This window comes from Lepisma saccharinum, chromosome 10, assembly GCF_977018435.1.
Source record: "Lepisma saccharinum chromosome 10, izLepSacc3.1, whole genome shotgun sequence".
NCBI lineage: Eukaryota > Metazoa > Arthropoda > Insecta > Zygentoma > Lepismatidae > Lepisma > Lepisma saccharinum.
In genome coordinates, this window is record NC_139238.1 from 55,471,117 (window position 1) to 55,487,789 (window position 16,673).

The 16,673-nt window shown below is 37.1% G+C and overlaps 1 protein-coding gene across 1 annotated transcript in view; it reads left to right on the forward strand.

Moving 5' to 3' along the window:
* LOC145993915 (uncharacterized) overlaps positions 1-16,673 on the forward strand; it is a 132,954-nt gene that overhangs the window by 76,103 nt on the left and 40,178 nt on the right. Inside the window, exons 7-9 of the mRNA XM_083129832.1 lie at positions 6,221-6,387; positions 10,163-10,293; positions 13,445-13,560. Of these exons, the coding sequence (XP_082985958.1) occupies positions 6,221-6,387; positions 10,163-10,293; positions 13,445-13,560 (414 nt within the window). The remainder of the gene's footprint in view (positions 1-6,220; positions 6,388-10,162; positions 10,294-13,444; positions 13,561-16,673) is intronic.

Below are 16,673 nucleotides of genomic sequence, written 5' to 3' on the forward strand. Positions count from 1 at the left end.
TATGGAAATTTTCATTACCTTTTTTTAAAAAAATAACAGGTACAATATGTGTTTTCTATGTTTGTTTGTTTTCTATATTACATGTGTCATTAAATCAGAATAATAAACATGCCATTATATTTTTTACTGTTGCTAGCCGATTTTTGAAATCTTCAGCGATATCGTGGAGTCGGCCATATATTACAATGTATTGCATAACTATTGATGCTGTTACCAGTTTAGTCTTCTTTAAGAATGCCACTCTGGTGCAAGGATTGGTTAATTTAAATCTAAAGTTGTACTAATTAAGAACCCAATTTTTTTAAGCTCATATTTCAAAATATTTATCTTCATCTCAGTTGGAGTCATGACTTTCTTAGACCGTATTTGCCAAAGAAGAGAAAATTGCTGGCTCCTGAGAAAAGAAAGCTGGCGCCTGAATTAGTTTTATTTTTTTCTACCCCTCGGTTGGACCACCAGAAATTCTTGATTTAGGCAATGCGAGTTTCCCTGATGTTCCACCTCACTACTTACTCTGGAAAATTGACTTCGTCACATTTCACTACTTCTCTCACACCTTATGAAGGCTTAGGATTAGCATCAGCATGGTGTCGGGGTGTTTGAAATAGGAATATTTCCCATGTCAATAAAAGCAATAATTTATAACTATAGAAAATAAAATAGCACATGCACTTATTAGGAGATATGGGGTCCTCCCTGGTGGTGTAGTGGTCAAGTCGTGTCCTTGTAATCAAGGGGTCCTTGGTTTGATACTCGGTGAAGACGTGGTTCGTTTCCCACTTAAAACTGTAAGTGCAGTCCCAATTAACTTTTCTGTGCATGAAGTGGACTTAAAAACCAAACTAAGAATAAAAGCGGTAGGAGATTCGATACTCCTTTGTCAGGTAATGGGTTTTGTGTTCCACGTAACACACGTTTATTCCAACACTTTGTATTTTAAGGCATCGTAGAAATTTACCAAGTCAAGTGTAGGTCGATTCGTTCATCCATCTGCACAGAGATTTTCTTCCTCTTCGACGGCAGTATTTTCGTTTATTCCCTCCCCGCCAAAAAAATGGCGTGCTCTGCATCTTCTGTCAAAATTTGTATTTGGGCGTTTTTTCTTCATTTTCTTGTTCACACTAAAATGTCGTCCTTCCACCTGAGATGTCTTTTCCTGTAGCAGTTCTGTATCTGCTTACTGTATCTATGTGTTTTTGGAGTCATTGGTCGACAAAGTAGTCGTAAAATGATGATAGTTTCTCACCTGTAGGAGGAATCTGAATAGTGAAGCTCATTTATTGTCTCGTAAGAAAGAGTATAATCAACAGGAACAACGTTCGTATTTTCACGATTGCTTTCTAAGTCAATATGGATTGAATACATCCGATGAAACTGTTTGGAGTAGCTTGGAAATCTTCCATCTATGAATACTGTTTTACTCTTTTCCAGCATTTCAGTCAATTTTTGGCTCGCAAATATCACAATTCTTGGACCTTCAGACTTGTTAGTTTGAAAAACTAGTTCCGTCGGAAAGTGACTTAGGATTCTCAAGAAGAGTTATGTTGTATCTATCTGTAGGATCTTGCTCCAAGAGAATTTCTTCGTAGCAAATTGAAAGAGCTCTTCACTTGTGTATCACTAGTTACATAGTCCAGCCTCCCACGTAAAGGTTGTTTCTATCTGAAAATGCCAGGGATACGAGTGTGAATTTCTTTCCTGGCTCGCTAGCAACACTTCAAGTAGTCACTTCTAACGAAAGTGGGGGAAATTATACGCATGTTTCATTGATTTTGAAAAAGGATTCGACAAAGTTCATAGGGATATTTTGTGGGGAAAATTGTATGAGAAGGGAATGTCCGCGCTCATGATCAGAGCACTGCAAGCAATATATGCGAGGTAGATTTCGGAGTAAGATGCGAAGGAAACCAAGTCTCGGCACTGCAGCAACAAGAGACTCAAACAAGGATGCATCCTATCACCAGTGCTATTTTCACTGTTCATAGATTGGGTAGCGCATGAAATTAAAATGGACCAGCATTCTATCCCATGTATAGGAGTGCAAAGTATACCAGTCCTTATGTATGCAGACGACATAGTCATCTTGTCCGAGACAATAGAGGGTCTTCAAAGGGGCATAGATAGCATATATGAGGGGTGCATTAAATATAAAATGAAGGTAAACATTCAAAAAAAAAAAATCATTGCTTTCAAAAATGGCTACATATTTAGCAGACAGGAGACATGGACATACGGGGGGATTTAATCGAGCGGGTTAAAAACTTTACATACCTGGGGGAAACACTCTCCGTGACAGGGAGTTGAACACATTACGTAAGGGCAAGAAAAACTAAAACAAAATTTGCAATAGAACAAGTCATAAGGACAATAAATAAGGCACCTCAAATGCCTTTCCCGGTCATTCAAAACCTCTATTCATCAATAGTATTAGGTACATTAAACTATGGAAAAGAACTGTTGGGGTTAGGGGGGGACAACACAATAATTGACATTCAAACAGAATTTTATAAGAGAGTAATGGGCGTAAGCAGAGGCTCGGCCAATGCGGGATTCTCAAGGAATTGGGCCTGAACAGAGACGCGGTACAAGCACGGATGAGGGTTGTTAAATATTGGATGCAATTATCAAAAGAGGGCCAAACTACGCTGAGGGGACAATGTTTCAATGTTTGGAAATACAGACAAGGGAGGAAAACGTTTACAGCTGGGGCCTGGAAGTGAAAAATATCTTATATAATAGCGGAATGGGTGGGATATGGGAAGAGGGAGGAAATCAAATCAGAGACAGGTTACTCGACATAGACAGACAAGAAAAAATAGCAGACTGCCGAACAAAGACCTCAATCAGGGAACAGCTAAGAGTAAGAGAATGGGGGACAGCGAAATATATAAAAAAATAAAAGAGGCTCGCTGGCATGGTTCAGATTAGGGGGATGGAAACAACTAAGAAAGAGAAACGAAGCAGTGGAAACGATATGTCCTTTGTGCGAGGGGAGGAGAAGGACAAGCATATCCTACTGAACTGCACTTCTACACGTGACCTAAGGGACAAATGGATAAAAAACTTAACAGGTAGGGAGGTGATAGAAGTGGTAGACGACAGAATAAAGATAAAGGAAGCAGGGCAGCAAGTGGGGAAATACCTGGGAGAAGTAAGAGAACGGCGAGGGAAAGCTATGAGAGAAGGCAACGAAATGAGTGATCATGCTCCAGACGAGCCATCTTTATAGTGTAAGTGTGTGTAAAGCAAAATGTATGCGTTTTTTGGTGAGAGTGCAGGAAAAGAGAAGTGGGGAGAGGAGGAAGGAAGAAAGACTGGAAGAAGAACTGCCGAGGGAGGGGAGGAATGTGTAATTAAAGGACAAAGTAAGAGACAGCTTAAAAGAAAACTAAATGTAACAAAATAGTGTAGAAAAATCAAAAACATGTAGTGCGTACAGCCTATGGCTCGCACAAAAAGAAAATAAATCTATACACTTCTAACGAAGCTACATTTGGATGCTCAGTTACAGGACCCAATCTCTTGTAAGACAAGACCGCTACATTTTGGCCCTAGCCATAGCCGTTCAGCCATAATGACTATTTCCCTTTCGTAATGTCAACAAACTTTTGCAATTGCTATCCAATTTTCGATCATCATTCTTTATCACAGGCAAACCAGTCGTTTGCATCTGACCTCTCAGCAATCACAGTTCAGGCTGACGCAGCAGCAGCATTCGCAAAATACTCTTCGAGCTATCACGAATGTCGTGACGTTGCCAATTTTCCAAAGTAAATATTATTTCGGTACAAGAAATCGCAGAAGCTAATTCAGGAATTTTCTGTGTTGGCCAAATAGTACGCTGCCGCAAGTGATACGGCTCAACTAACACTACCGCGAAAGATAAATATATTTCGTGCAAAAGTTAAAAATTACATCAAGATAAAGCTTCTAGTTTCATCATTTTCATATTAAATCCTTGGATAAGAACATAGAGATGATTGTAACTCTAACAAATGTTACTTGATATTAAATATTGCTTCTACGAAACAGCTAAATTTGAGGTAGAATGAGAAATTGACAAATATACGTGCTCAAAAAGCAATAACATTTTTACCATATCGTGGTAGCCCTTTTTCAGGTATTTTATTTATATATAAGTTATAATAGCGGTTTACTATTTACTTTATAAAGTGTATTTATAGGTTGCTTTATAATTAAGACTCAGCCAGGACTCGAACCTGGGTCTCAGGCATACCGAGACAGCCCTGGTTTCGCATGATTTTCCGCTAGCCAGAGCTGGCTCAGTAGCTCGGATGGTAGAACAATGGCGAGGTATGTCAGAGACCCAGATTTGAATCCTGATCGAGCCTGCATTTAGTGTTGCCCACGGGACGAGACGGGACAGGCTTTTAAAAATTCGAGACGAGACGAGATTGATCATGTGTCCCTTTAACAAACGAATATTTGCATTTCACAGCATTCCCACGAGACGAGACAGGCCAAAGTCTCGTCTCGTGGGCAACACTACCTGCATTTATCGCTAAAATTTGTCACTTTGTGTGTGTCAATATTTTCTCTTATACAATTAATCACTGTAAAAGAAGTATTACTCGAGAAGTGGATGAAAATTAGACTACATAAGAATAGCCAAAATAAAAAAATACTAGGAATTTATATCTGATGCATTCCTAGTTGATCTTTCTATGTTGCATCAGGAGTGCAAATCTTCTATTCATCCAAACCTTTCTGAATGTCCTTTTGTTTCTTGGTTAAGTTCTCTCTTTTGGACATAACATAAACCTTCTGATTAACCCTTTTAGCTGCTCTTTGAAGATTTTAATTTCTTCTCTCTGAACAGCTCTTTGCCCTTAATTTTTTTAGATGTTCAATTGTAAGATGTTCAATTGTACCTTCATCCAGATTCTTCCAGCATTCAATGAATTAGGACAGTCAACACCCAACCATCTGTTTATTTGGTGTTTATTTGCAAGATCTTTGCTTCATGCTAGATTGTACATACACTTTTCAGAACTACTATTAACATTATCCGGTATTCCATAAATGTTGGTAACCTATACACTGACTTTCCCCTCACATAAAAAAAACAACATGAAACTTGTTTGAATTTATTTCATGATTATTTTCGTATGTAAGTATTTTGCTATTTGTGTTGCATATTATAGAAAACTTCAGTGTGAAGTATTACAGAAGTGTTGTATCTTTCACACTTCTTTATTCCAAATCTGAATTTAGTGAATTTTAAAGCAGTGTAGAGTTTGAAAAGAAACATATGTCTGACTTACTTTGGGAGTACATATTCATATCCTATAGTCAACATTTCATGTTCACATACAGAGTTCAATGTGGAGTATTGCTGAATTTATCTCTTAAAATGAATAATATATTTTAGTTGCTTCAAAAGATACGGACGTAGAAATGTTCATACTTGCTACAGATAAGTTATCATTTTTAGTCACATGCAAATTGCATTAAAAATATGAAATCTGCACATTATTTATAGAAAGTATGTTTCTAAGCATCTAAAGTGTGTTATGTGCCATTTGACTGCATAGTCTGTGTATCCATACATCTCAAACTGGCATGCATCCTGTTTATATAATGTGGTACTTATTTTCGTACATTTTTGTCATTATTATATATTTGTCACAATGGCTAGCCATGAATGAAAAAAAAAGAAAGTTGCAGAAGTTAATTTAACACAAATTCTGGTCTTGTATTATCAAATCAAAGATTGTGATTAAGAGCTCAGAAAAGCACTCGTGGGTAGTGCCTTACTTAGAGACAGAAATGAATGAGATTTTTGTTACGGAAAGTGTGGTATGAAGATAAACTTAAGAAAATATCTGCAGTGATATCAAGTGTGACAATTTGATGGTATTACATGTGTAATGTAAAAGTTATTTTTTGACCATAATTTTTTTTTTTTAATATTTCAACATTTGCTTTAATTCCATTTACTTTTGGAAGCATTTGTCTCCAACTTAAAGTATGTAATTGTCTTCCTTAATATGGAATTTTAATACTTATTAAGTGCAGGAAAAAAATAGTAAATATATTACATACAACTTAATTTTGAGGAGAAGAAATGTGTTCTATATAATTATAGGGAATGTGAGCGTCATGGCATCTTCTTCTCTGAAGCCCACCATGGGATAAAAGTTGAATTCCCTAGACACATACTATTACAAAAGGATTTAGCTTGTTTATTTTCTTCCAGGTGACGGAAAACGTTTTTTCGCTGAGGTTCCAGCGTCCGTTATTCTCAACTTCGCCTCCTGCTGGGCAGGCGTCTCCATGGGAGCCATCGATATAGGAAAGAAGCACGTTGCAGGCAAATCCCTAGGCAATTTAGGCCTTCGCCTGTGCGACATCGAAACGATTCAAGTGAGTTGACATTTCTCGTTGTTTGTCTTTTCGGTTGGTCGAACATAATTTCTCTTTCGTTGGTTGAGCTTTGTTTATTTTGAGCCCGAACACCAAGTTCTTTCCAAGTTTCATTTCAAACTAGAAGCGTAGGGTGAATAGAGTTTGATAAAAGTAAAGCTGGACATCCGTGGGTTCCGAATGGAAGGGTCAAGCAGGTTCACTTGCCCCTTTTGACAACGTCGTACTTCTTTCATATTTACTAAAATATTACATAGATTATCTTTAATCCGTTTTCTTCTTTTCTTATGTATTTTTGTTTTGTTCATTTCTCCCTTTTATAGTTATCTATTTTTTGTTCCCATTTTTGCATCTTTTTAATATTGCAGTCTAGCATGGCGTTTAATTTAAGCCTTTTATCAAGAATGGAACACATGCTTCAATTACATCTTGCGTATCCTAAACAGATTCAGGAAGGCTCACACGGTTCTAAAAAATCCAACTTCAAAAATGGCCAAGCCAAATTCATTGGGTGGTATTATTGACTCTTAGATTATGATAATGTTTTAAGAAAGGGGAAAATAACGCTGTCTTCTTTTAATGGAAGCTTATTATTGACACTGTCGAAAAAACATAGCATATATAGCCCGTTGCAGTGCTTTACAGTGCACAATTCGAATTTTACTTCAACGTGCCTATCGCTCGGAAGGTAAACTAGAATGCAGTTGCATTTTCGGTATTACGCTAGAGGTTACATCCTGTAATAAATCCATTTTGTCTACAGCTTTGTGTCTTTCTTTATATTGATTTATTTTACGTACCATTTCTTGTACTTTTGTTAATTCCAACGCTCAGAATCTTTAGATGAAACTATTGAAGCCTGACTTGCACTCGGGAACTTCGGTGACGAGATCGAAAGTCGACTAGTTAACTCACTTTTCCCCTGTTTTAAAAATTATTCTAGAATACCAACTAGCAGAATAAACAAACTTTGCCACAATATTCCAAATATGAAAAATATTCAATGTTTGACATTAGGCTTCTCATATTTACTTTACATTTTATTGATGTCTTTTCTGGTCATAAAACAACTATCATTAGCACATTATAAATTAATAATATTAATAATAATAACAATGTCTTCTCGCGATTGGGGCCTCCCCGATGCCGCAGTGGTAGCATCGTTGACTTGTAGTCACGGGGTCCCGGGTTCGATACCCGGTGGAGGCACATAGTGGTTCGGATCCCACTTTAAACTGTAGGTCCAGTCACTATTAGCCTTACTGTGCATAAAGTGGACTTAAAACACCAAATCAATGAACAAACCTCTCGCAATGGCATAGTAGTAACGTCGTCGCCATCAAGGGGTACCAGGTTCGATATCCGGTGGAGGCACATAGTGTTTCCGATGCAACTTTAAACTATATTTCCAGTCCCAATTAGCCTAACTGCATAAAAATGCACTTAAAATAAAACTAAAACAATTAATAAAGAAAACATTTTCTGTCAAACAAGTACGTAGACGTATGTAAAAAATACCTAAAATGAACACTTGGCAATCTAGTGCTCTCTTCGATTCTAATTGGCAGTTTCATGAAATTCAGAAGGAATTTTGAGGGCGATTTCTAGGGGAAGGGTGACAATTTCTCCGAGGTCCTCCTCTCTGAGGTAGCTTGGGAGCACTGTAGTCAACTTAGCTCTTTTGGACCCAGATCTCGCTCATTCTTGCACTCGTCTGGCTGTGAACTGCGCCCCCCGGCTATCCAACTAGGAGGCCATCACTGTTCTGACCCACATAGACCAACTTTTGCCATGAGTATACATTTTGCACGTGACGTGATATTGTTATATTGGATGTGTTGCCCCACCCCTTCATACTTCCCCAGCTACTTTTATATAGCACCGTGGCTGAAGTGAAGATGACAATACTGTTATCGAATCCTTTTCGATTTCATACGACCATCAGTGGATTATTGAGATGGAAGATGCCGCCAGATCTAGACGGTGAAAACTAAGAATCAATTATCATCACTTTAAAGGTAATAGCTGCGCCCCCCACTCACTTGACAACTAAAATTACTCTAGGATGCACTTTATCCTGCCTTCCTCAATCAAGCTCCTTGAAAGTCAACTTTAGCTCTATTTAAGGTGAAATGTAGCTCATTTATGTGCATCAAGTTCGGCAGCACTGCCAAGATGCAATTTAAAATGCATTACGCTTACGGGAGCATTATTTTATTCGTTCTCTCAGGAATATCAAATATCCAATGACGTATAAAAGTGCATGGACATAAAGAGGATACGTTGAACTATATCTTAGTCGTAGGAAGAGTCGAAACTCCTATTTGGTTAGTCGTAACTCAAAGTTGAAGTTGATTTTCCATAAGGAATACATCGGATTCTGTAAATACTTTTTCACCACATTTTTTAAATATCGTGTCTAGCTTAATAATCACCTTAAAAAACCGCTCCCACTTGCAACATGGAGAGAAATTCATATTCTCCTGTTTAGTCAAGGGTTTATTTAGTAGCAGTGCCCATTCCGACGATATTGAAATAAATTCACAACTGGTGCAAAATTGTCACTATTCCTATTATCGGGGAAAATTCCAATCCTTATTTGAAGATATGAAATATAACACTCTATACGTTTCTATACTATTCAGAACTGAATTAAGTACCGTAACAGTTCATTGTTCCTCTTTCCTTTTCTCATTCTGTTTCACTATCTTTTTATTTCTTCTTCGGTTTCATATTCTATGGTTCTCTTACTTCTATTGTTTCCTTATCGCAAGGCTTTTAAGTGAACCGAACATGAGACCTCCATATATATTATTAATATTTTTTAATCGATGTTTAGTTTTGTTTCTTATGCAAGATAGACTAATTAAATGGGACTAAGCTTACAGTTTAAAGTGGGATTCGAACCACTCTGTGTGCCTGCCTCCATTGGATATCGAACTTGGTTCCCCTTGATTACAATGCGATGACGTTACTACTACGCCATTGGGAGCCCCCTACTATTTGATTGTAAATGATTAATTAAATTCTGTCAAACTCAAAACTTATGATTACTCTCGTAAATATGACGTCAAGCCATCATCAATACATTCCCTACAAACAGACACTCCCCCCTCACACACACACACACAAGCGCGCCCGTAGAAAGAAAACTTACCTCGGGTGCCCTTGAGAACGCGTGAGCTGATTCTCTTCCCCACGTACGTTCCCAACAAGGAACAAAAATGTTAATTTGGTCAGCAATTATGAAACTGAATTGTTTAAGTTCTTGTAAAGTAAAGGAAGACCTTTTGTTATGAAAACAATGGTTGAGCGATGCTTCCTATTTCCTTAGCCCTTAACTTACAACGTGGACGAAAATGCCTTTTTCTGGTTAAGTAGGGAAAGTCGTGGGGGGAGGGGGCGGGTGCTCGTGTGGCATTCTAGTTGAGATCTACTGGTCCCGAGCAGTAATTAATGAATTCTTGCATGAGGAACCTGAACTGCAAGTTGTTCTTCCTTTTTTACGGTAAAGTGAATTGGCACAAATTCAAGTGCTATTGAACAACCTCGAAAGTAAACGAGTTCCCTGATCGCAATGAAATACGATGCGAAAGAACCCGTTTGATGTTATTTCCATTTTTTTCCATTTCTTCAGAACAGTAATTCATTTCACGATACCATTCAACAACAAAATGGTTAATTTTCATCACATAATTGTAGGTTTAATGCAAACAAATAAAACGAAGTCTTGAATGACATTCAGAAAGTTCAAACGCCTATCTCTTTCCCGCAGAACTACTTTGGGGAGTGCACTATCTGGGCAGCCAACCTCAGGATGGCTTTGTACAGCCTGTCCAAGCAGTTGGATCATGCGACGGGTGGAGGCGACTGGACATTGTACGAGGACCCTGTCTGGAAGCCCAGGTAAGAAATTGGCATCTCTCTCTCTCTCTCTCTCTCTTTCTCTCTCTCTCTGTCTCTCACACACACACACATTCACGCACAATTAAAATTAAAATATTTTCTAATATTCAATAAATATGTTTTTTTTTTTTTTCAGAATACATTGATAGAATACGCTGGTAAAGTCGTGCGGCCATGTTGGCTTTATACAACCGGTTACTAGAGTGGTTGCTAAGGTGTCAACAGGCGAAACACTATTGTGCGTTGGTATGTTCAGTTTGGAAAGATGAGCCGAAAAGAGAGTTAGCACATAAGGAAAACCACTCGCAGAGCGTTAGCTACGTAAGATAAGAAGGTGTCTTCGAAGGAAGGGTGCAACGAAGCATGAAAGAAAAGTAATTATGATTTTAAGGAAAGAGCTACTCAGATGATGTCGCACATGTTGCGACGAAAACGTTTTCGAAATGTCTACAGCAGTTTTGTTAATTATAACTTTGTGTGTGAGCGAAGTGATGTTTACGGAAAACTGATTAAATATTATTTAACCAATATGTCATGTATTCCTTTTTTACGAGCTTATCACGAGGACAAAAGAGTTGAACACAATATGTACCGTTTCCTCTATTCGTAATTATTTTGTCGTTCTTATTCCAATTTATCACGATCTTTTATGGGAAAAAAATTAATGAAAACAATTTATTGTAATAATAATGGTCTGCCAAGCTAAAAACATCTTCAGGTCGATCCTAATTGCCTAACAAATGGGCGAGTTTATGTAACTCTGCAATTTATTTTTCATTATATTTTTAGGAAGGGAGAGAAAACATTGAAATCCTTTAAACAAAAATATCAGCAGTACTGATAACTTTCACTTAGTATTTTTTCTTCAGTTTTCTTCCAATAGAAGAAGATAAGTAGAGGGAAATTGCTAGACTAAAAAATATATTAGTATGAATTGTGGGCGTCCAATAGGTTCTTGGACACCCAGGGAAATTGACACAGTTCATTTCAAGTTACAAAAAAGCAGAAAGGTTATTGTTAATAAGAGAATAGAGTGCAGAATAACCAAATAAAACCTTCATTAGGTTGGAAAAATACGTTAACTCTTATAGGTTTTCACATTCTACAATTTAATTCAAGGAATAATTGGTTTCACAGTTTCCAAGATCCCAAAAATTACAGTTTTATGCGAGAGGTCACAAAACATACTTTAGGAATAAAATTTCGCCTAACTTGTGTGTGTAATTTTTAGTAACAAACTAGAATAACTATGCATTACAGGAAATGTGAAAAAATATGAAATACAGTTGTGCTAGTTATTCACATCGGACACTGCGACATTGGACATCTATTTTATTTATATAATAACTGTACAGAAGTCAATCCTTTGTTAAGTTATTTCCTGTTGTAAACAACAGGTGAAGAGGAACAGAAACAGTTCTTGTATTAAATTTGTCTCCTGTCGGTGGTGAGCAGTCAGTAGGTTCCAGGCATTCCAGGGCGACAGGTTTATCACATGTTTAATCTTTCGTTGGACAGTCCTGAAATGCCCAATGCGATATACATACCTCGGAAGATAGGTGAATTTCCCAGATGCCGGAAGATAAGCTTCTAGAGGAGAATTATTTCCTATTGCTGTCAGTTTACCATTGCCAGTTGCGTACTATGATAAAATAATGTAATTGCTTCCAAGTGATTTTATTCATTTCAATTCTTGATAATAATCTATAAGTGAATATTTCCGGGAAGAATTATCTTATTCACAGTTACGATTATTCAGTATTTCCGTTAATTTAGAAAAATAATATAGTTTGTTAAGTGCTATTCGTTAAGATGTAAATGGGAATCTATTTTCCTGAAATGACAGACCTTATGTGTATAATGTATTTAGTTTGGGTGGAACAATAATACTATTAATAATACCATTCTTATCTTAATATGCATTTATTATTGCTGTTAATAGTAGTAGTAGTAGTAGTAGTTGTTGTTGTTGTTGACGTATCTATTCATTTCTGGTTGGCGTTTCGGTTATTGATTGAAACCATTTTAAGCATTGTTGTCTACTACTATTATTATTGAAATTTGTCAATGGCCTGACCACCCGTACAAACATTTCTGGGGACATCCATGACTATGGAGAATATGTACACACACACACATATATATATAATCTTCTTCTGAGCGAGAAAATGCATTGTAGTTTTTTGAATGCCAAGTAGTGGTAAAGGCAGGAAATGTGCCTAATGTTTGCAATCATACGCAAAGCAATAAGCAGAGAAGGAACCAACCATGTGACTTCACGTTTCTTTACGCACCAGCAAGCCTGTGTAGCTAAACCGAATAAATCGTAAGTTCTGGCCAGTTGTTTGCTGGTCACTTTCTTGGAAAATGCCTGCTTTTGTTTCCCCATTTCTTCATTAACTTGTCGCCTGTAAGCAACCTGTATTTTATCTACGTATTCTTCTGAATCTAATCTTTACAATGGTACGTATAGGATACATAGTATTGCCATTTTCTTGCAACAAAGTATCCCTCGCGGTCCGTTTCCAATACTAACTGCATGGGTAGAGTATGGGGAGCGTTGCTATGGCAACAGCAACGGAAGTGATGTTTACTTTACCAGCGTATTCAACCTATGTTTTCACTACATGAAGCATAGAGAACAAAAGTTTTCTCATTTTTTGGAGAGGCGCTGAAAAGAAAATTGGTCCTAGATGAAGGACTAATTGCTTTGGTCCAGTTGCGATGGAGTTTAATTTTTTTTGGCAGCTACGATTCATTTTTCTTCTTCTTAAATTCCTGTTTTATTATATTTCTTGTCAGAAAGTCCCCGATGGTGAGTGTGTTTCGTATGTTGATATAATCACACATCCATCATTATATTCCTTTACACTTAAGACGTAATTTATCGCTGTACTGGCATTAAGGAATAATTTCAAATAATGCGACATAAAAGGGAGTTCCTACCCACAAACGTAAGAAGTATTGTTCGTTTGGCTTTCTTCCCTTCTGCACATTAGTCAAGTATATCACACATGAATGTAACTTCTCAATTTCTGATTTTAGTTGGGTTATACTATTGATTCTATGTATGATTTTATTTTTAACATGTTAACTTACATGTCTTAAGTGTGCTCTTAAGGTAACCACAGTTCCTTGCATTCATTTCAAGGCATGGCTACTCGTTCTGGGTGGATGCCTTGAAGTATGAGGCGTGCGTCGTCGTGAGGAAAGTGACGGACACGATGCTCCAGGCATGCGGCGGGACGGGCTTCAAGGAGGAGCTAGGTAAGTTTCTAAGTTTGTCTAAGTTTACTTTAAAATAACGCTTTATACAGAGAAACTGTCGAAATAGAACTTCTAAAATTATGCTAGATTACAACTAGAGAATATACGAACCCATCAGATTTCGAACTGAGTATAGCATATTTCACTCGTACTATTTTAAATACATAAACGCTAAATTTATGCATACAAACTTAGTTAATGATTTCGTGGTAGCACTTTTTCTCTTGTATTTAGGTGCTTGTTGGAAAACTATGAATGGGTTCTACTACCCATTTCATAGATATTGTCATGTGGTTTTATGCTTTGTGCTATGGTTATGTGAGCGATAAAGTTATATTCGTCTTGTTGTTATCTTTGGAATGTCTGATTTTCTATTCTTTGCAAATATATATTTATTTCATTCTAGTATGTGTTCGGAATGTAACAACATTTAGAAAAAAAAACATCATTTAACAATTTCTTTTTGGATGAGCTTCGGATGACTGTATCTTCGAAACAGTGAGATTTGAAATGATCCGCCCTACACAACGTACAGATGACCCTTCCTCTACCTCTGTCAAGAAAATTTTCATTGCTTTATAGGCGATACGTTTTACGCGATAAGTAGAAATCTATCGGCAACGCAGCTAGCGCGGACTTGCAGTGACAGCCCACAGTTTCCTCGGTTCAACGTACATAGCTTGTGGGTGTTGCCACATTCAACGTACATCTTCACTTCTTTGAATAAAATTCTGTATAAAATCGGTTTCGCAGTATGAATTGAAAATGATGATTGATTAAAAAGCAGATGCAAATAGCTTCAAAACAAGATCAATATTGTATTTGTAGGACTAGCCAATAGCTAGAAAAGTAATTTCGGAAAATTGATCAGAACGGTTTTTTGACAAATTTTCAAAATGTGAAAATTAAGAATTGTGATTAAAATCTTTCTGCCTGCAACATACTAAAATTTCTTCATGATCGGACTACTCATTTTTTATTTATAGAATTTCAAAGAGGGCGATTGTTTTCAAAAGTCGAAAAAAGCGGCACTCTTATTATTCTCACGACAATTAAAAATGGAAGGCATACTCAAAAGGAAATTGGTTAGCTAAGATTAACGCAGAATTGAATAAGCTAAATTTTGATATAACTCGTTTCAAGGTTAATTTTTAATTGGAGTCGAAACTCGAGTATCTATAATTTTTAATCCAACTGTAGTGTGAGATGATGATTCAGTGGTCTGCAATTTCCCCTTAACATAGCAAAAGTAACTATCTAACAGTTACCAGAATAATGGAATATTTCAAATCCTCAGTTAAATCTTCCCCCAAATAAAAATTGTGAAGAACATTTTGACTTTCTTTACAAAATTTATGTTAATTAACACAGCATTATTGATAATAGAAACTTATTTGCATAAACAAACGACTTTCGAAACAAAATCGTTAATTTTTCAAAATAAGCATCATGGGTTATAAGGAGTGACCTTTTGTGAGGACACCCACATAACTACGTACCTATTCCACGTAGTACATCCTGTTCTTCATGTTTTGCAGACCAACAAGCCTATGCTACCTGAACCAATATAACCTAGCCAATGGCGGCGTTTGGGGGGCAATTGGAGCAGTTGCCCCCCCTCCACTTTTCGCCACTTTTGCCCCGCACTATCAACAAAGGGAAATATACTATCTTTGCCAATCCAGTTTTGGCACCTCGCCCTAACCCAGTTTTGGAACCCAATCGCCGCCACTGAGCCTAGCCAGTAAAATTGTCTCTGTGTGTTTGTGTTGTATCCTGTCTATTTGGGTTTGTTATTGTTCTCTCGTGAATTTCATTGTTTGACGTCTTATTCTCAACTTTGCGATTAGCCAAAAGTTACAGGAAGGCGAAGCAAAATAAAACAAATTAGTTAATCAATCAACTTAAACAAACAATGCTGTTGTAAATCTCAGAAAAAAAAATAATTGAAAGGACTATTATCATAGGGATACTGATAACCAGTTAGACTAACACCCGAAAAATCTATTAAAAACAAGATAATAGTATTAAACATAATTATTTATGTGTAATTATATTTATTCAGCATTTTGAATATGACAAAAAATTGTCTTGTATTTTTAGTAACTTATAGAAATAATATTTCTGGGTTCGGCAGGGGTGTCGCCACTGGGTGGTCGAGGGTGGGTTAGAGCCCACCCTAAAAAAGTTTCAGCCCACCCGTCAAACCACCCGTCAGCCCACCCGTCTGCCCCCACCCAAATAGAATAAATACATTTATTTTTATAACGCAAAGTAAAAAGCTGCTAAAGAATTATATGAGGTATTATATGATTATAAAGGCGCACAAAGAACGTTTCTAGATTCTCCATGTCATTTGGTTTCCTGTCATTAACGTGCGAAATATAAGCACGTAAACAAACGTCATTCTTCCGCCGTTGGGAGATGCCGCAGGGCTTTTCATTCTTGGCGATCGTTGTTTTGTTCCCTTGTGTTTCTTTGATCAGCGGCGTCTTTAATAATTCCTTTACCTTTGCTAGACTTCATTTACAATTTAACAAGTCTATTTTAACAGCCGTGGTTTATTCGCAACGTTTCATTCTTAGCGTGCGCGATCAGTTGGTGGAGTTTGTAGCACGGTGGTGTGCGATTACGGCGCCAAGGGGCGCAAAGGGGTGCTTGCGCACCCCCTGATTTTCTTCCGCATCCCGTTCAGCACCCCCTTATTCAAAACCTATATTAACCCTTACAGTGTCATATGTCGTTGTCACATTGAGCGCTAGAATGTTAAGTATTGTTGTGATATTGCTGTTATTCACTTATACAACAGCCAAGCATACAGAGATACCGCATATATTTTCCTGTACTGACGGCAGTCTTTATAAAGATCAGAGTCCGTTATCTTTTCTTTCATCAGTGTTGTTGTTAAGAATTGTTTCTCCTTTTGTTGTAATTGGTCTGTTTGTGTTTTTCGATATTTGCCTACAACTCAGTGAGTTCTTTTGTTTGGATTGTTCTTAAACGATTTTATTGTCCGCCTAATTGTTGTTCCTCTTTTCTCCAAGTTGCACTGGAACAAAAATTTCAGGTTCTTTCAAGATATCATCAGGTCGTGCTCGGGAAATTATTTAACA